Source organism: Sapajus apella, unplaced genomic scaffold, assembly GCF_009761245.1.
Source record: "Sapajus apella isolate SASKATOON/1434 unplaced genomic scaffold, GSC_monkey_1.0 scaffold2, whole genome shotgun sequence".
Classification (NCBI taxonomy): domain Eukaryota; kingdom Metazoa; phylum Chordata; class Mammalia; order Primates; family Cebidae; genus Sapajus; species Sapajus apella.
In genome coordinates, this window is record NW_022436942.1 from 4,280,154 (window position 1) to 4,300,578 (window position 20,425).

General features: G+C 40.3%; 1 protein-coding gene across 5 annotated transcripts in view; it reads left to right on the forward strand.

The window, feature by feature from the left end:
- BCAT1 (branched chain amino acid transaminase 1) overlaps positions 1-20,425 on the forward strand; it is a 111,981-nt gene that overhangs the window by 53,306 nt on the left and 38,250 nt on the right. For all 5 annotated transcript variants that reach the window (XM_032287312.1, XM_032287327.1, XM_032287302.1 and 2 more), the window contains 2 exons: positions 6,161-6,271; positions 9,264-9,383. In XM_032287312.1, coding sequence (XP_032143203.1) covers positions 6,161-6,271; positions 9,264-9,383 — 231 coding nt within the window. The remainder of the gene's footprint in view (positions 1-6,160; positions 6,272-9,263; positions 9,384-20,425) is intronic.

Genomic DNA, 20,425 nt, shown 5'->3' on the forward strand with positions numbered 1-20,425 from the left:
CAGCCTCCTGAGTAGCTGGGACCACAGGCACACACCACCATTTCTGACTAATTTTTGTATATTTTGTTGAGACAGGGTTTTGCCATGTTGCCCAGGCTGGTCTTGAACTCTTGGGCTCAAGCGATCCTCTTGCCTTGCCTTCTCAAAGTGCTGGGATTATAGTCGTGAGCTACTGTGCCTGGTAATGTGCTTTTAAATTTGAAAGAAAGAATATGGCCAGGTCCAAGTCATTGGTTCTCAAAGTTAACGTGCATCAGAATCACGTGGCTACACCCCCAGAGTTTCTGATTTCTAACAAATTTCCAGGTCATGTTAATTTTGCTGCTCCAGGGACCACATTTTGAGAATTGCTGGCCTATGGGAAGTAAATGAGGAAGGATTTAATGTCATTTTTGAAAGTTAAAAAAAGATCTTGGTGGTCACTGGTTTTTGAAAACTCTTTGAAGGCTGGGTGGGGTGGTTCACACTTGTAATTTTAGCAGCTTGGGGAAGATGGGTTCTTGGGAAATGAACCCTCGACCCATGGGATCTGATGCTATTTCCACTTACATAATGTCAGAGTCATTCAAACCAGACTGACTCCATCCTGAATAGGGGCTGGGTAAGATAAGGCTGAGACCTACTGGGCTGCAACATGGTGAGACCCTCACTCTGTTTAAAAACAAAAACAAAAAAACTCTTTGGACATCTATTAAGTGAGTTGGAATGCTAGTTTGATTAGTTTTGCCAATTTGGATATTTTGTGATTAGGGCAGTTTCAAAAAAGACTTTCAAATTACTGTTACCCTTTGTTAAAAACCAAAATCTTCTATTATTAGTCTTCTGCTTCCAATATAAGTAAATGTTTTGCATTTATAACTGGATTGTGTATTGCATAATTATCACTGTGCAACAAAACAGCTTAAAATGACAAGCCTCATTTTTAAATGATTTTTCATGTTTCTAGGGTTGACTAGGATGGCTAGGTGGTTTTTGCTTGGGGTCTGACACGCGGTTGCTGTTGGTGGCTGGGGTTAGAGTCAGCTCACAGGCTTCTTAGCTCACATGGTGCTGTGGGAATGTCTCTTAGCATGCTAATGCTTTATAATTTGTGTATAATGAACAGTGAGGACAACCGGAAGTCACTTTCATTGCCATCTGGGCTGCAAAACTCAAGGAGTTGAGGGCTCTTCCAGCATTATTTGTTCTCTCTGTGATCTCCTCAGCATGGTGGTCACAGAGTAGGCAGCCTTCTTTTGTGCTGACCTAGGGCCCCAAATCTGTGTGTCTCAGCTGTCTGAGCCCAGATGGAAGCTCTATTGCTGTTTACTCCCTAGCCTCAAAATTACTCTTTCAGGAAAAATTCTCCAACTGAGTTTTTCGTCTTCTCTCATACCACCACCACAACAGTCAACATAGGAGGCTTCTGTGACCAAAGGTGTGGGGACTTCTCCCCACGACCAAGCAGCAAACGCCAGCTGGGTGTCCTCCAATTCAATTCCCACACTTGTTACGGGAAAGGGGTCCCAATCCAGACCCTATGAGGGGGTTCTTGGATCTTGCACAAGAAAGAATTTGGGGCAAGTCCATAAAGTAAATTTATTAAGAAAGTAAAGAAACAAAAGAATGGCTACTTCATAGATAGAGTAGCTCGGAGGGCTGCTGGTTGGCTATTTTAATGATTATTTCTTGATCATATGCTAAAGAAGGGGAAGAATATTCATAAATTTTCCAGGAAAGAGGTGGGCAGTTCCTGGAACTGATGGTTCCTCCCCTTTTTAGACCATGTAGGGTAACTTCCCATCATTGCCATGGCCTCTGTAAATTGTCATGGCACTGATGGGAGTGTCTGTTAGCATGCGAATGCATTATAATTAGCTTATAATGAGCAATGAGGATGACCAGAGATTACTTTATTTGCCATATGGGATTTGGTGGGTTTTGGCTGGCTTCTTTACCACATCCTGTTTTATCAGTGGGGTCTTTGTGACCTGCATCTTGTGCGAATCTCCTATCTCATTCTGTGACCTAGAATACTAACCTCCTGGGAATGCAGCCCAGTAGGTCCCAGGCTTATTTTACCCAGCCCCTATTCAGGATGGAGTCGTTCTGGTTCACATGCCTCTGACATTATCCATCTGGAAATAGTGTCAGATCCCATTGGGTTGAGGGCTAATTCCTCAAGACCCCCACCAACCCCACCAGGCCCAGACATCAGTCACAAGTCCTTGCCTCTGAAATGTCTGATTAACTGGCATCAACTTAGAGTTCCCATGACCCCCTCTTCTGGTTTAATTAATTTACTGGAGCAGCTCACAAAACTCAGGGAATCACTTAGGTTTAGTGGTTTTTAATAAAGGACATTGCAAAGTATACAGATGAAGTGATGTGTAGGGTGAGGTATCAGGGGATGAAGTGCAGGGCTTCCATGCCATCCCTGGGTGTGCCACCCTCAAAGAACCTCCATATGTTGTTCTGCTATCTGGAAGCTCACTGAACTCATTCTTCTGGGTTTTTATGGAAGCTTCCCGTCAATATTCCTTCCCCTGGGGTATGAGGCAGGACCCTCACTAGAGAGGGTCTTTTATTTTATTTCATTATTTAAAAAATATAAGATGGGGTCTTGCTATGTTACCTAGGGTGGTATTGAATTCCTGGGCCCAAGTGAGCCTCCCACCTCTGCCTCCCAAAGTGCTAGTGTTGTATTGGACTGAGTGTAAAAAGTTATCACCAAGACAAAAGTATGCCAGATTGCAGGGTCATTTATTATGCCGGCGACCACAGAGGACTCACGTCTCTCCAACCTGTGGTGGCAAAAGGAGGGTGCCACGATTTTTTGTACCCGAAAAGCCACCTTGGGAGTGGGGGTGAGGGGCGGGGATGGGGATGAAAAGGTTTCGGACATTTCAAGGGCTAGGGGATTCTGTGATTCACCTCCTGGGTGGAGACAAGGGCGGGGGTCTCTGGACATTCCAAAGTCTAGGGGACTTTTGTCATTCTGTTTGTTACCTCAGTGGTTTACAGAAGTCAAGATATACATTTGTTTACACATTGTCTGGGTGGTGATAGAAGTCACAGATTTTAGCAGTTACTGATAAGAAAAGGTAAGCAGCTTTACATAGTTTTGAAGAACAAACTAGCAGTTCTATTTACAGAGGCCAAGGACAGTAGTTATTGTGAGGAGAATGGGGCAGCCATTTCAACTTATCTAAAAACAGTTTTGCATTTTATAAAATCGTTTTGCTCTGGTTCTGGCTCTAGGCCAGCACAATATCACACTAGGACTACAGGCATGAGCCACCCAGTGCCTTTGGAGAAGCTCTTAAGACTCACAATCAGAAAGGAGGGCAGGAGAAAGTCAGAGAGATTCTGCTTTCTGCCCTTGAGGCCTAACACACATAGCATTATAACAAAAGACTGTAACAAGGGCTACAGGAGTTACCAGCCAGGAACTCTAGATAAAAACCATTCTATATACCACAACCATGCAGTATTATTTCTGCCTTACTCTTATCAGTCACGATGGTTGCAAAGGCCTGCCCAAGTTCAAAAGAAGGAAAAAGCACTCTAGTTGATGAGGAATGTCAGAGTTCTGGAAGAGCGTGGGGGACTAGAAATATTGTATGGCCATTTCATGGAAACTACGGTCTGTGATATACATGAGTGATAAATGGGGAGATATGGTGGGTGCATTGGTTTCCTCTGAGTGCCAGATTGGGTTCTAGGATTTCACAGGCCAGGTATTACTGAAGTGACTGAGTTGTCTGGGGTATATACCTTGGGATCGTCATTAAGCTCCAGAAAAATCTAGAACAAGGAATCACACGAGTTTAGGAGAAGAGGTTTAATAGGCAGAAGTGAAGGATAAACAGCTCTGCTCTCTCTTTAGAGAGAGGGGGTCTCCAAGTGGAAAACACTGTCTAGCAGTGGATAAGCTGGATTTTATAGTCAGGTTCGAGGAGGAAGTGTCTGATTTACTTAGGGCTCACAGATTGGTTTGATCAGGTATGACGTTTACCTAGCTCACCAGGAAGTCTGGTTGCCCCACTCTAATCTTATTATGCAAATAGGCTTTCCAGTTGATTGCCACCATCTTATCTGCTCCTTACTGTACCAGTGGCTGACAAAGAGAAGGGAAGATGGAGCTACCACCTTGAACATGATTGACACAACTTCGGGTATCTATGCCTGCAGTTCGATTTTACAGGCTGCTCTTCATTAGAAAGGCCTGTTTTCTTTCTAACTTTTTTTAAACCCCTACATGGAAAATTAGGCAGGGATTTTATTTCAAAGAGTTTCTTCCCAAATACTATGGTAAAACATCTATTTCATTTATATTTCAGGCTTTTTCATAGATATTAATGTTCCTCTTATACTGATACATGTAGGACATCACATGATGGTCAACCTGACTTTTAAGTTCAGTAATAGTTGCATTTTTTAATGCAAAATTAAATAGGAGTAATATCTTTGAACATGTTTCTCCTCCACTCATCAGACCTATTGATTCTAGAATCCATTTTGAGAGCTGCAACTACATGTGGTTTCTGTTAATATCTGAAAGTAATTTTTAAGATAAATATGTGAAGGTTTCAAATAGTGGAGGAGAGATGCGAACTGTGCGTAGGGAACGTGGATAAAAGGATATGAAAAGTTGATAATAGGCACTTCATTTTCAGGTTGAAATCAATATTTAGTGAAATAAATAGTAATAAAACCTTGCCAGTTTTATTTTAGAAAGTATTTGCAAGCCAGGTGCAGTGGCTCATACCTGTGATTACAGCACTTTGGGAGGTGGAGGCAGGCAGATCACTTGAGCCTGGGAGTTTGAGACCAGCCTGGGCAACATGGCGAAACCTCGTCTCTACAAAAAATACAAAAAAATAATTGGGTGTGGTGGTGCGCACCTGTAGTCCCAGCTACTCTGGAGGCTGAGTTCGGAGGACTGCTTGAACCCAGGGGGTGGAGTTTGCAGTGAGCCAAGATCTTGCCACTGCACTTCATTCAGCCTGGGTGACACAGAAAAACCGTGTCTCAAAAATATATATATATTTGCATGATCTCTTTTTGTATCTTTTTGTTTCAGATATTGTCAGCTCAGTCCAATCTAACAATTTTATCTTTTAACTGAAACTTTAGTCCTGTTGTATTTAATAAACTGATAATATACATGATTTGTATTTCTTTTTTTCTTATGTAAGTTTTTAGGGTACACATCTTTAAAGGCCTTACTTTTTGTTATCATTCAGTTTAACATATTTTGTAATTTCCATTTTTCTTCTGTGACCTATAGGTTTATTTAGTGGTAGATCAAGTTTCCAAAATGTGGATAGTGTCCAGTCACATTTTTGGTATTGATTTCTGGCTTATCTTGTGGTTGGAAAACATGTGAACTCTACAGCTCGACTGTGTGAGAGTTCTCTATGTCAGTTAGGGAAGTTTGTTGTTCCTGTTGTTCATATCTTTCCTATGAAGAAACAGATTATTAAGCTTTAGCCTGTTTGTTCTATAAATTACTTAGAAAACCTGTGTTAAATTTTCCCACCAAAATTATTGATTTTTCCCTTTTCCCTGTATTTATCAGTACATATCTACTGAAGTCTATTCAAATCCCTGCTCAGTGGTTTGTTCAGGACAGCACTTTGTTTGAGGAAGGTGACATGGCCTAACATAGAATGGTCTTGAGCTGCCTCGTTTCTGTGATATAGGGACTGAACCAGCTCTGGTCACATCTGGATTATCTAATATCCAGTGTTCAAATGAACCAGATTAAACGAAAGAATATGGGGGTACTCTTTGGGGGCCAGGGTGCCACAAGGCCTTTGGTTTCAATCTCCATTGCCTAGGGAATTAACCTGTGTTGTGTGATTTTAGGTGTTCTTCCTGCTCCCTTAAATAACACCTAAATGTGTTATTCAGCAGTGTGACTCCTGCTAAGCCATGAAGAATTTGGAATTCCTACCAAATTCTGGTGATAAAATAACTCCCCCCACCACCCCCACGTTGTTTTGACTAGTCCTGTCAACTGTTAGCTTTCCTGGATTTAACCGATCTCAAGTTAAGGTCAATATCAACTACTTTATGAGATGAATAAGATGAGCGGCCATAGGAAAGTCAGTCTCTTGAACACGGGTTGTTTTCTTTTAGTTACCGTCTAAGATATTTTCTCTTTTATCTCCAGTTATTTGAAGGATTGAAGGCATTTCGAGGAGTAGATAATAAAATTCGACTGTTTCGGCCAAACCTCAACATGGATAGAATGTGTCGATCTGCTGTGAGGGCAACCCTGCCGGTATGTACATGCAGAAGTTTGTTTTGTGTGTCTTTTAATGTAATGGGTCACGGTGTTGACCATCAAATAAATCATTTCTGAATAGTTAGATAAATATTCAGTACAAACCATATGAACATTAACGTTATTTCTGATCTACTTCAGCTAGGTAAAAATACAAGAAAATGGCAAGGTGCAATGGTTCACTCTGTAATACCAGCACTTTGGGAGGCTGAGGTGGGCAGATCACTTGAAGCCAGGAATTTGAGACCAGCCTGGCCAACACGGTAAAACCCCATCTCTGCAAAAAATACAAAAATTAGCTGGGTTTGGTGGCACACACATGTGACTTCAGCTACTTGGGTGGCTAAGGCATGAAAATTGCTTGAACCTGGGAGGTGCAGGCTGCAGTAAGCCGAGATCATCACATCACTGTACTCTAGCCTGGGCGACAAAGCAAGACTCTGTCAAAAAACAAAAAACAAACCAAAAAAAAAAAAATACCCCAAAACCCAAGAAAATAATATCATTTGGCAATTCCACAATTTTTAAAAATCAGTGTCTGTAGGGGATTCATATGCATGAGATGAAAAAATAAGGAAGAAAAATGTATCTCAAACTAAAAGTTCAAGACCACATGAAATTAATATAGAAAATGGAAAGTATGGTGTGCAGCACAGGTATTTTGGGGATATTTTTCGTAATTGCTTTAGATGCTAGCAAGATACAGCAACTTAAATATTTTGATATTTTATCTTAAGTAATGTTTTGAGATAAAAAGATATCAAAATGGTTTCTCATGGCTATTGAATCATGGCTGTCACAATGTTTGTTACAGAGCAGAAATCATTGTAAGGTGAGTTAGGTTTTTTTGTTTGTTTGTTTTGTTTTTTGAGACAGAGTCTTTCTCCGTCACCCAGCCCGTAGTGCAGTGGTGCAATCTCAGCTCACTAAAACCTTCCGGGTTCAAGTGATTCTTGTGCCTCAGCTTCCTAAGTAGCTGGGATTACAGGTGCACACCACCACGCCCAGCTAATTTTTTTTTTTTTCTTAAATTTTTGGTAGAGACATGATTTTACCATGTTGGCCAGGTTGGTCTCCAATCCTGGATTCAAGTGTTCTGCCTGCTTCTACCTCCCAAAGTGCTGAGATTACAGATGTGAGCCACCACACCCAGCTTCAGGGGATTTAGCCCAAGCTGTGCATTCAGGAAGCCTGAGGACAGCTAATTCAAGTGCTCTTCATTCCTTTGCCTATTTTTGTAACCCACATTTCACCCACCTCCTTTGAAGGCCATAATATAGAAGCAGAGGGGAAATTAAGCTAAATTCTTTGGACTAGGTCATAGTTCACTCTTCTACCCATTACAGCCATATCACTGGGAAAAATCTTTAAACTGGGGCCAGAAGAAAAGGGGAGTAATATTTGTTAGACGTCAATTTTGCTGTTAACTGTGTTATGTGGTTTCACATTCCTTACCTGTGTAGTCACAGCAGTAAGGCATTGCTAAGAAGGTTATTTGTTGTACAGTTTATTAGTGCCTTTGTACAGAGAAGAAAACTTGAGTCCAGAGAAATTAAATGACTTGTCTGAAGTCACACAGAGCAAAAGGACAGGGGAAGAAATTAGAGCCAGGTTTTTTGATTCCTGGTCAAGTTCTCTTCTCACTGAATTCTGTCTCTAGACAGCAATACCAGGGGCTGAGACAGGTGATACAAAGTTCACCCATATGATTGGCAGTCCAAATTTCTACAACACTACACTATGATTGCTGCTACAGGTAATTTTTTTTTTTTTTTTAATTTCGAGATGGAATCTTGCTCTGTCACTCAGGCTTAAGAGCAGTGGCACAATTTCGGCTCACTGCAACCTCCACCTCCCAGGTTCAAGCGATTCTCCTGCTTCAGCCTCCAGAATAGCTGGGACTACAGGTGCCTGCTACCACACCTGGCTAATTTTCTGTATTTTTTAGTAGAGACGGGGTTTCACTGTGTTAGCCAGGATGGTCTCGATCTCCTGACCTCATGATCTGCCTGCCTCATCCTCCTAAAGTGATTACAGGCGTGAGCCACCACGCCTGGCCCTACAGGTTAATATTTAAATAGACAAATTCCGACATCATGAGCTTTATTCAGATGCTTATTACTCATTTCTACCTTAGGTAATCCATCACATCTCTGAAAGTATGTTTCTTTGCCTTGCAAGTAAGGAGAGACTATTTAAATTATTTTACAAAGTATCACCCATCTAGTAGATGCAATTTTTTTTTTTCCTTCAGAAATAAAGTGCTCTTTGCTTTTGCCCATTTTCCTATTGGGTTATCTATCTCTTCACTGACTTTGGTGATATCCAGATATACCAGTTAAAATCCTTTGTTGATCATGCTACCAATAATTTCACTCAGTTTGTTGCTTTCATATCTTTTGAAGAACAGAAGTCTTTAAGTTTCAAAGGGTCAAATTGTATCCATTTTTTTCCTTTATGATTTGTCTTTTACATCTACTTAAGAATCCTTTCCTACCTTACGGTCACTGAGATATTTTGTACTTTTTAATAAAAGTCTTAGTATTTTGTCACATTTAAGTATATCATGCAGTTAGAATTGATTTGGGGGTATGGTATGAGGTAGGGATCTAATTTCTTATCTCATATGGATAGCTCTTCATTCTGTCACAGTTTTTGGAGGGAAAATCACAGAAAAACGGTTTGGTTTTATTATTTCTTAAAAAAGTTTTTTAATTGGTACCACAAATTGTCCATATTTATGAATTACATGTAATGTTTTAATGCATGCATAGAATGTGTAATGATTAGGATAAATAAGAAAGAAATACATAAAAATTAGGATAATTAGGATATCCATCACCTCAAACATTTCTTATTTCTTGGTGTTGGGATTATTACTACTTTTTTTAACAAAAAAAGTTAAAGTCTAAATGCTTCAGTGAGGATCATTTATTATTGCCACATTGGGAGCAAATTCTGTCATTTATTATGTTTTTCCTTCTTTCAGGTATTTGACAAAGAAGAGCTCTTAGAGTGTATTCAACAGCTTGTGAAACTGGATCAAGAATGGGTCCCTTATTCAACATCTGCTAGTCTGTATATTCGTCCTACATTCATTGGAACTGAGGTGCAAACCGATTCCTTATTTTGGGGTAGTTTGGCGGGCAAGTCATTGTTTATTGTTGTTTGAAACTTAATAGCGTATAGTTTGCAGTAGCCCTCCAGTAGTATCATTAATGACTTTTTCCTTCTCATTGTCAAGATTAGGTGTAGCAAACATTTTCTGTAAAGAGGCAGACAGTAAATATTTTTTGGCTTTGTGGCCATATAGTTTCTATTAAGAAATTAGATACCTACCTCTTACCATACCCCAAAATCAATTATAATTGAATTATGTACTTAAATGCGACAAAATACTATGACATTTATTAAGAAATACAAAATATCTCTGTGACCTTAGGTAGGAAATGATTTTTTTTTTTTTTTTTTTTGACAAGGTCTCACTCTGTTGCTTAGGCTGGGGTGCAGTGAGGTGATCACAGCTGACTACAGCCTTGATCTCCTGGACTTAAGTGATCCTCCTGCCTCAGCTTCCCAAGTAGCTAGGACTACAGGCATGTGCCACCATGCTTAGCTAATTTTTAAATTTTTTGTAGAGATGAGGTCTCTATTGTCCACACTGGTCTCAAACTCCTGGCCTCTAGCAATCTTCCCACTTCAGCCTCCAAAAGTGCTGGAATTACAGGGGTGAGCCATGTCACCTGACTGGAAAGGATTCTTAAATTCTGCCATTTTAGTACTAAAGCAGCCATAAACAGCACATAAATGAGTAAACGCGGTGCTGCTTGCCTTGCCTGCTTAAGACTAGTCATTATTTTCTCAGTTTACAAGTGCAGTGTCTCCCATTGTGGCAGCATTTCTCAGGTAGAAATGGTTTTAAAATTTGGGGGAGGGAGAGTTGCTACTTTTCATTTTCCTGAAGTCTTGGGATTACTTAGTATGAAGTGGGAATGGATGGTCCTCTTCCCACATAGAAAAATTGTGAAAATAAAGTTCACAGTGGGAGTTAGGGAAGGAAATTGAAGAGCTGGGATGGTAGGTTTAAATAAATGACCTCATGATTTCCTGGTGGGCCACAGTCTATTTGTTGGGTTCCCTTGTGAACAAAAGTATGTATTAGGCATGCCTGGAGGGTCCAAGGCCTTTTGAGTGGAAAAGTATTTTATATGAAGACTCTGTCACTTGTTTCTGGTATCTGGTAGGCAGCTGTGACCTTTGAGAGTGGGTGATATTGAAGGATAATTGACAGAAGAAGATGGAATTTAGCTGGCAGGTAAAGAGAGTGGGAACATATGAAGATGTTTGGAATAAGAGAGTCAGAGTGCTTTTGCTATAGTCTAGCCATTCTGTTCTCTACTAAGTGTTGTGAGGTTACCAGGTTTTCTACTAGGCAGTATGAATGGGAAACGTAGGGAGATACATAGGGCTCTGGAATAAATACCAAAGTGTTTTCTTTGGTATACTTGGTGCCTTTAGAAAACCTTTTAAGGATGTAGATAATGAATTTCAGTCTCTCTGACAAGTTTTAAAGAATTGGAACAATTTAAAAAGTCATCTACTTCTATAAGTTTTTTGACATTTTAACATAATTGAATTTTTTTTTCCAACTTTTAATTTCCAGGGTACATGTGCAGGTTTGTTATATAGGTAAATGTGTGCCAGGGTGGTTTGCTGCACAGAGCAACTCATCACCTAGGTATTAAGCTGAGCATCCATTAGCTATTCTTCCTGATGCTCACCCTCCTCCCACCCCTCCCAACAGGCCCTAGTGTATGCTGCTCCCCCGCATGTGTCCACATGTTCTCATTGTTTAGCCCCGACTTATAAGTGAGAACTTTGATTTTTCCTTTAATTTTTTTTTTAACTTTATCATAGGAAGAAGTACTTTTTAAAAGTTGGTTGAAACATTTTTACTGATCTCAAAGCACTATCTTCCAGTTATTCTGAGATACTTTTTCAGGCTAAGATCTGATACTCCTATTCCTAGTTTGTTGACAGTTTTTGTCATGAATGGATGTTGGATTTTGTCAACTTTTTTGAATCTCTTGACATATTATGTGGCTTTGTACTTGATTATATTATTAATGAATGAATTGTATCAACTTATTTCTGGATATTAAATCAACCTTACTTTCCTAAGCGAAATCCTACTTGATCATTGTGAATAATCCATTTTTTATCTTGCTATATTCAGTTTGCTAATATTTTAAGAATTTTTGTGTCAATGTTCATGAAAGATTGATCTAGTTTTCTTTTTCTTTCTTTCTTTCTTTCTTTCTTTCTTTCTTTTTTTTTTTTTAACATCTCTCTCCTCTTCCTCTTGATCTAGTTTTCTAATACAGCTGGGCCCCAACTTACAATGGTCCTACTTTGGATTTTTTTGACTGTGTGATGGTATGAAAGCAATATAAATTCGGTAGAAACTGTCCTTTGAGTACACATACCATCCTGTTTTGTTTTACTCTTAGTATTCAATAAATTAGATGAGATATTCAATACTTTATTAAAAATAATACAGTTTTAGATGATTCTGCCCAACCATAGGTTAATGTAACTGTTCTGAGCACATTTAAAATAGGATAGGCAGAACTATGATGGATGTTTGGTAGGTTAGGTGTATTAAATGCATTTTCACCTTAAGGATATTTTCAACTTATGATGAGTTTATTGAGGTGGAACCCCATCATAAGTCGAGGAACAGCTATATGTCTAATTCCATGATTTAGTAAATTCTTTAGATTGCCAGAATCCTATAATCTACAGTTAGGCAAGATCTTAAATCAGGTCCACCTTGTAGTCATGATCATTCTCACTATTAGAGAGTTCTTAACTTTTTGTGTTGGAATTTCCGAGGTGTTATTTAAAATACACATGTGGAATCCAATCCCCAGAGACTCTGAGTAGATCTGGAGAGTGATTCTGATGCCTGCCCACTTTCAAGAACCTTAGCACAAAAGCCCCGCCAAGTTTCTCTTTCACTATACACTCTATCAACTTATATGCTTGATCATACTTTGGACCTCAAAATCAGTAATTTTTAAAAATCTGCTTCCTAAGTTGTAACGTAACAATTGAAGAAAATAATGAATACCATTTGGGGAGTCAACATGATTTATATTAGGTTGGTATATTTATATCAACTATCATTTTCTAATTAGCAGTGTAGGCAGAAGAAGGCATCACTTGTGATTCACACAGGATCATGATACAAATAACATCCAATAAAGTACATGGATTTAAATATTTCTGCCCCCCACAGATATTACACAATTCATGTTGGTAATAATCATGCGTTAGATTTTCACGGTGGCAACGTTTGATATGTGAACTACTGGCTGGAAGACGGGTGCCAGTAGCTTCAGGTTCATTGGGATTCTTTCATCAGAGATGGTTAGCTTTTGCTTGTCTTTTTATGTTACTTATTTTTATGATGGGTCTGTCCTGTCATTGTCTTCATAGAATAACTGTAAGCTCAACTCTGTCAGTTGTGTGATTTTTAAAAAGTTTTTTTGGTCCTGTCTTGAACTCCTGACCTCAGGTGATCCGCCCGCCTTGGCCTCCCAAAGTGCTGGGATTATGGGCATGAGCCACTGCACCCAGCCTGATAACAATCTTGTGAGCAGGTGCTGCTGCAGTATTTTAGGGTTGTGGAAGTGAGGTCCAAAGAAGTGAAATAAGAGCTTGAATGCTCCTAACCTCCATCCTGCAACATCTCTTACGTGTCAGTACCTGCGCTAGGTCTAGGGATACTGTGCTAAGTAAAATCTATCTTCTTGCTTTCACAGAGCCCGGTGTCTGGCAGGGGGTCAGACTTCCATAATACAAACCCACTAAATGAGTGCATATTGTTGGTGGTCACTGCTGCAAAGAAGTGGGAGTGGAAACATAGCTCTGATAGGGGCAACTAAGTTCTTTCCCATCTCATTCTAATATGTCTCCTTTCATCTTTACATTTTTTTTTCTGAGCTATCAGCTTTCTTGCTCTCAACCACATTTGATGTATTTAACCAGATTTTATATATTGTATATTTTATAACATGTGTATCATATAACATGCACATATACATACATATACACAGGCAGTTAAGTCTCAAGTTCAATTACCATGCTTCTAAGTTTAGGACTATCCAGTTTCATTTTGGTGGAGAAAATATCTGGTAAAAAAATTCAAACAGAACCAAAGGTATACAATAGATGGGAAGTTTCCTTTTCACTCTCACACTCTCATTCCAATCCAGGGTTCTACCATTCACCTCCTTCCAAGCAATTCCTATTGCCAGCTTTTCTTATACTCTTTCAGAAATACATATTGATACACACACACACACACACACACACACACACACACACTTACATGTGTTTGTACATTATCTCTTTTACAAAATTGGCAGTGATTCTTTGCCCTATTAGCCACTACTCAAAAATTTTAAAACAAATACACGCCTATACTCATACAATTCAAATAAAATAACAAAAGTGAAAATCTATGGACGCAGCACATGGTTAAGATGAAAGCATGATGGGTACAATTGAAACCCTTTGTGTACCTTGCTCCTTTGCCTCCCTTCCCTCTCCAGTAGAGTCCACCATGTTGGGGGTTATAACAGTTCCTTTTTTATGTCCCTCCATCCTACATCTGTTGTGACATTCTCTTTTACTACAGATGGACATTTTGGTGGACATATGTACTTGCTTTCCTGTTATTTACCTAGGAGTTGAATTGCTGGGTCACAGGGTGTATGTATGTTAAGCTTTAGTAGATACTGCTGTTGTAGGACTTTGTTCTTAGTTCAGCTAAAGACAGGGTCCTTGTCACACACGTGGCCACAAAATATTAGGTTCGTAGACAATTTGAAAGGTGAGAATAATGGAATTTATTGGGAAAAATGGGAAACAGGGACCCTCCTTGGCACAAAGCCAGGGTCCTGCTAGTGTGCGTCCCACCTCACAGATTGAATCCCAGGTACCACCCAAGAAGAGGAAGGGCCAGGCACCTCCCTGCTGCAAAGGGTGTGAACTTGTGTGGCTCTATCCCGGTATGTACTCCTCCCAGTACACAGGCCAGTTGGAGTTTCTCTGGGGACCCCTTCCCACCTGTCTGTCTCACTGCTAAACTCCCAAAGTGCTTATACAGGTTTACTTTCCCATCAGTGGTATATGTTTTTGCTTCATTTCCTTGCCAATACTGATACTGTCTTACTAATTTTCCTCAGTCTGATGAACAGTCTTATGTTATTTGTGGTATAGTTTAATTTCCCTGAAGATAAATTATGTTGAGTACCTTTTCATATGTTTACTAGCTACAGAAGTCCTCTTGTGAAGTGCCTTTGCAAGTCTTTTGTCTTTTTAATTTTTGCATCTTTGTATATTCTAGTTATAAATCCTTTGTCTGGTATATGTATCACAAATAACTTTCTAATCTGTGCCAAAACCTATGTTGGATAAATGTACTACAAATAGTTTCCCAGTCTGTGGCTAGCTTTTTTGTCTGTCTTGCTTTGTCACTTTCTGATACCTTGAACAGAGTACTTAATTTTAATGTAAAGTTTTCTTTGTTTTGTAATTTATGTGTTTTAAAATTTGTTACTCCAAGGTCATACAGGTTAAAGGAATTCCTACTCTAAGAACATTCTTTTAAAGTTTTGCTTTCTTTTAATTTAAATGAAATCCATATGAAAGTAAATTTTGTATCAAGTAACGGATTCAATTCCTTTTTTTTTCTACATGGAGACCAAGTTGTCCCATCACCATTTATTGAGTGGTCTCTCCTTTCCTCACTGATTACAGTGCCAGCTGTTGATCTGCCAAGTTTCCATAGATGAAGAACATTTCTGGGCTCTCTATCTGTACTTTCCTTTTTAAAAAAATAGTGGTAATACTATGAACAATTTTGTTTGCATTGTTTTTTACACTTAAAAATTGTCTTGGAGATCCTTTCCTTTTGGTACATATGGATATACAGTACCCCCATTTTTTTCCATTTTTCTAGATGTGGGGTATCTGTTGTATCTGTTGTACATATGTACCATACTGAATTTAATATAGAATGTCATAAATTACAAGTTGTACCATTATTTTATACACTAAGATGGAGACTCAAACTACAACACAGTACTTTCCTGATCATCCTGAGTAATTCATGAGTTAGTTATACTAGCCCCTTTTTTCTTTGAGATATATGTTTTCTGAGGGAATCTGTCATTTCTCCTGCCATCAGTTGCATTGCTTGGCTGGTGATAGGTATTTTTATTTTTGCATGTAACTTGGTAACAAATGTTACACCGCTCTATCCCCGCGCCCCCCAACCCAACTGTCAGATGGAGTCTTGCTCTGTTGCCCAGGCTGGAGTGCAGTAGTGCAATCTCGGCTCACTGCCACCTCCGTCTCCCAGCAAAGCTGTCATTGCCACATGTGGCCTTAGCTCTTTATACCGATGATACTTCCAATGGCTATGGTCATTGGTGACACATGTTGACTGTGCCATATTAAATGTCTGAAAAACTTATGATTTGGCACTGAGAAGAAAAGTAACTGCACAGAAAAGCACAAAGGTAGGAGCAAAGTAAAACAAATTTAGACTATTAAACACATGCAAGTCAATGTTCAAGCGATTCTTCTGCATCAGCCTCCTGAGTAGCTGGGATTATAGGCATGTGCCACCATGCCCAGATAATTTTTGTTTTAGCATGGATGGGGTTTCACCATGTTGGCCAGGCTGGTCTCGAACTCCTGACCTCAGGTGATCTACCCACTTCGGCCTCCCAAAGTGCTGGGATAACAGGCGTGAGCCACCGTGCTCAGCCAGCTTTATCTTTTTAAAGGTTTCTTCCTATTGTGGGTTTCATTAGCGGGCTTAGTTGCTGCTTTGCAAAAAAACATGGACTTGCATTTGTTTATATATGTCTCTACTTTTAATTAAGCTGACTTTTAATTAAATATCTCATTACCAGGCTCTAGCCAGGACAAACAGCTAATATTTCTGGCTTTTGAACTTTACCAAAAGTAACCTCCCAGGTGAAACCAATAAGCCTTAACTAAGGTTATGCTTTAACCACAGGTGTGGGAGCTATTTTCAAAGAGGTGGTAAGTGTTTTTTACTAGATCTAGAACCTCCAAACATAGCTCAGAGAAAGGAAAATTCAAGACAGGGAGTCAGAAGTTGTTCATGGAGGGGAAGAGAATTAATAAATGGCAAAGGTCACATAGATATCAAACCAGAAAGGACTCATTCCCAAAGCTAGAAATTAAACCCAGGCCGCCACTGTGAAATAGCAAAGCCTTAGCTACTGAGCTGCAGTACTGCACAGTCTCCATTGCTCCTCTGAGAAGGAGCCTAGAGCATCCAATTTTGAGCTTGCAAAGGCTTTAACTGCTCAAGATAATTTTTAGGACAGGAACCTCAAGATTCACACCCTCTGGATGGCAGGAGAAAGTACACCCACATGGTTACAAGGTCTAGCTTTCAAGGATGTAAAACAAGACTAGAGAGAAACTTCATCCAGTTTTTGTTTAAGGGGCCTGCAGAAAAGTTTGTAACTGAACAGTTTGCTGGGGCAGCTTGAATAGCAGATTTGTAGGGTTTTAGGACTGCATTCTATCCTGTGGCTAGGACTGCCATAATAGAATGTTACAGACTAGGCAGTTTCAACCACAGGTGTTTATTTTCTCACTGTTCCAGAGTCTAGAAGTCCAAGATGAGGGTGCCCGCAAAGCTGATTTCTGGTAAGACCCCTGCTCCTGCGTTGTAGATGGCTACCTTCTCCCTGTGTCCTCACTGGACCTTTCCTCTGTGTGGCCAAAGGAGCTTTCTCTGGTTTCTTTTCCTCTTCTTATAAGGACAACAGGCCTATGGATTAAGGTCTCAACCCTCATGACTTCATTTAAGTTTCATTACCCCTTTAAAGGCCCTATGTCCAAACACAGTCACATCGTGGGTTACGATTTCAACACAGGAATTTTAGGGACACAATTCAGTCCATAATAGGAGGGCGTTGGAAGGAGAGTGTTCCATGCAGAGGAAGTAGTGCAGTAGAGCATATGGAAATGTGAAAGTGAGGAGCAATGGAAGGGGTTCAGTATGGCTTGAGCATGGGGTGTGTACAGGATGAAGGCTATTGTTACTAAACCAAACTGGGGTCTTTCACCCAATGCAGTAAAGTCTCTCACCCACACTGGGATTTTACAGTGGGAGAAAGGAGGGTGTTTATTTACGGGGCAACAAGCAAACAGAATCAGGAGCTCATGCTTAAGACCTAAACTCCCCAATGGCTTACACGTATGGTGGCAAAGCAGAGGTTACAGGCAAAGGCATAAATCAGCACATGGAAGCCATATACTGGTTTGGCCTAAAAAGGTGGGATATCTTGAAGTGGGGCTTACAGGCTATAGGTAAATCCAAAGATTTTCTGATTTGCACACTGATTAAGGAAGGGGAGATTTGTCTAAAGATGGGATCAGCAGGCCAGGCATGGTGCTCATGACTGTAACCTCAGCACTTTGAAAGGCTGAGGCAGGAGAGAAATCGAGGCCAGGATTTCAAGACCAGCCTGGTAACATGGCAAGATCCTGTCTCCAAAAAAAAAAAAAGAAAGATGGGATCAGCAGAAAGGAATGTTAGGTTTGGTCTATGGCAGACTTCCTCCAGGCCTCTCAGAAAGAAATTTAAAACAAAGAATGGTGCCAGGCATGGTGGCTCATGCCTGTAATCCCAGCACTTTGGGAGGCCGAGGCGGGAGGATCACTTGAGGTCAGGAGTTTGACACCAGCCTGGCCAACATGGTGAAACCTCATCTCTACTGAAAATATAAAAACTAGCCGGGTGTGGTGACAGGCGCCTGTAATCCAAAGGAGGCACAGGCAGGAGAATAACTTGTTCCTGGGAGGTGGAGATTGAAGTATGCCAAGATTGCACCACTGCACTCCAGCCTGGGCAAGAGAGCAAGACTGGAGACTCCCTCTAAATCAAAACAAAACAAAACATAAAACAAAGAATGGTGATAATTCAGTCCTCAGTTCCTTTTTTTTTAAACTGCTCCTGTGGAGCAGGAGTACCCCATAGCCAGTGTGCTCAAAGTTGCCTCAGTTCCCTCATATCTGCAGTCTGGAGGATCCATTAGATGGGGATCCAGGTTCTGGAAAACAACTCTGGCATGTCTGTTAAGATGTTATCTTTAGTTTGTATAGGAAACCAAACGTCTCCTGACTGACTTCCCTGGTGATTGTTTTAAGCTGCTGTTATCTTTTTTGCTTATCAAGTTGCTCATTTACTTCTCAAGGCTAGCCAGATGCCTAGACTTTTCTCTTGAAGGAACTCAAGTTGTTCCTTTATTTTTATGCCTGGGGGGCAGAGGGCACTCAGCAGGCCCCTAAGAGGTATCCCTCCTGTGTCTCCTATGGGTGAAGGCCCAGAGGCAAGAAGGCTAGACACCGTGAACTCTTAAGGTAAGGAGATCTTGGGTACTTTATTAATATTTTTTTCAAGCTTTGGTAAAGTATGAAATAACTCTGGATTAAGAGGAGAAGAACTAGAACTTAATAACCATGGAACCTGGACAAATAGTTTGAAGCCTCGGTTTCCTCAACCTTAATATAGGAATGATAACTTTTTGTTCTGTATATGAGATAATGATAGTGAAATATCTTGGAGCCAAAAAGCAATGTATATACTATTGAGGGTTATTTTTTAAACTTTCAGCAACCCAGCTATAGTAGTTTTTCCTACATAAACACAGTATGAATACAGTGCTCTTGCTTCCCTGACCCTCACAGCATTCAAGCCCTATATGAACCACTGGGTTCTCTCCCTTGCAGCACCCCTTAGTCCAATAGTAAACACTGATTCTTTACTATTTTCCCCTTTAACAATTTAAACTTCTTTCAAAAGAACAGGCAGTATTTTCTCTAAAAAAGAAAATAGGCTACTCTTTGAATTAAAAAAAAAATTGTGGGCCAGGCACCGTGGCTCATGCTTGTAATCCCAGCACTTTGGGAGGCCAAAGCGGGCAAATCATGAGGTGAATAGATCGAGACCATCCTGGCCAACAAAGTGAAATCCCGCCTCTACTGAAAATACAAAAATCAGCTGGGCGTGGTGGCATGAGCCCGTAGTCCCAGCTACTCAGGAGGCTGAGGCAGGACAACGGCTTGAATCTGGGAGGCAGAGGTTGCAGTGAGCTAAGATCACGTCACTGCACTCCAGCCTGGCGACAGAGCGAGACTCTGTCATAAAATAAAATAAAATAAAATATTGTGTTGCTTTAGGAAAAATGTTCTTCTGTCTTTTCCAATTACCTTATTTCTTCTGCCTCTCCTTTGCCTTGCGTAGGCAGAATTATTCTCTAGCCTGCACATGCTGCTGTGCTTCTCTGCCTTCTAGGTCAAAACATAGGCTAATAGTACTTTTCGCAGCTCACTGAACTCTTTCCTGCCATCATTCAAATCACTGCCTTTCAATAAAGTAATTTCTGGCTGACCCAGAGGGAAGTGATAATTTTCCCCGTGACATGTCTTTTTATTTTCCATCATACCCAAGTGTCTTGTCCTTCTCTGCAAAATATACATTTATTTAATACCCTTACATATGTATTTGCCATTTATTTGTGAGGTATAACCTATGAAGTAAAAATAAGTCTTTTTATTTATTTATTTTTTTTGAGACGGAGTTTCACTCTTGTTACCCAGGCTGGAGTGCAATGGCGTGATCTCGGCTCACCGCAACCTCCGCCTCCTGGGTTCAGGCAATTCTCCTGCCTCAGCCTCCTAAGTAGCTGGGATTACAGGCACGCGCCACCATGCCCAGCTAATGTTTTGTATTTTTTTTAGTAGAGACGGGGTTTCACCATGTTGACCAGGATGGTCTCGATCTCTTGACCTCGTGATCCACCTGCCTCAGCCTCCCAAAGGGCTGGGATTACAGGCTTGATCCACCGCGCCCGGCTCGTCTTTTTATTTTTTAACACGTCACCATTTCAGCTTCAAAGTCAATGTGGTCTCTTGAGAAGTTAAACGCGCTGCATTTGAAATTTTATATTTCTCATTTTTCATGTTTTTTTTTTTTTTGAGACGGAGTTTCACTCATGTTACCCAGGCTGGAGTACAATGGCCCGATCT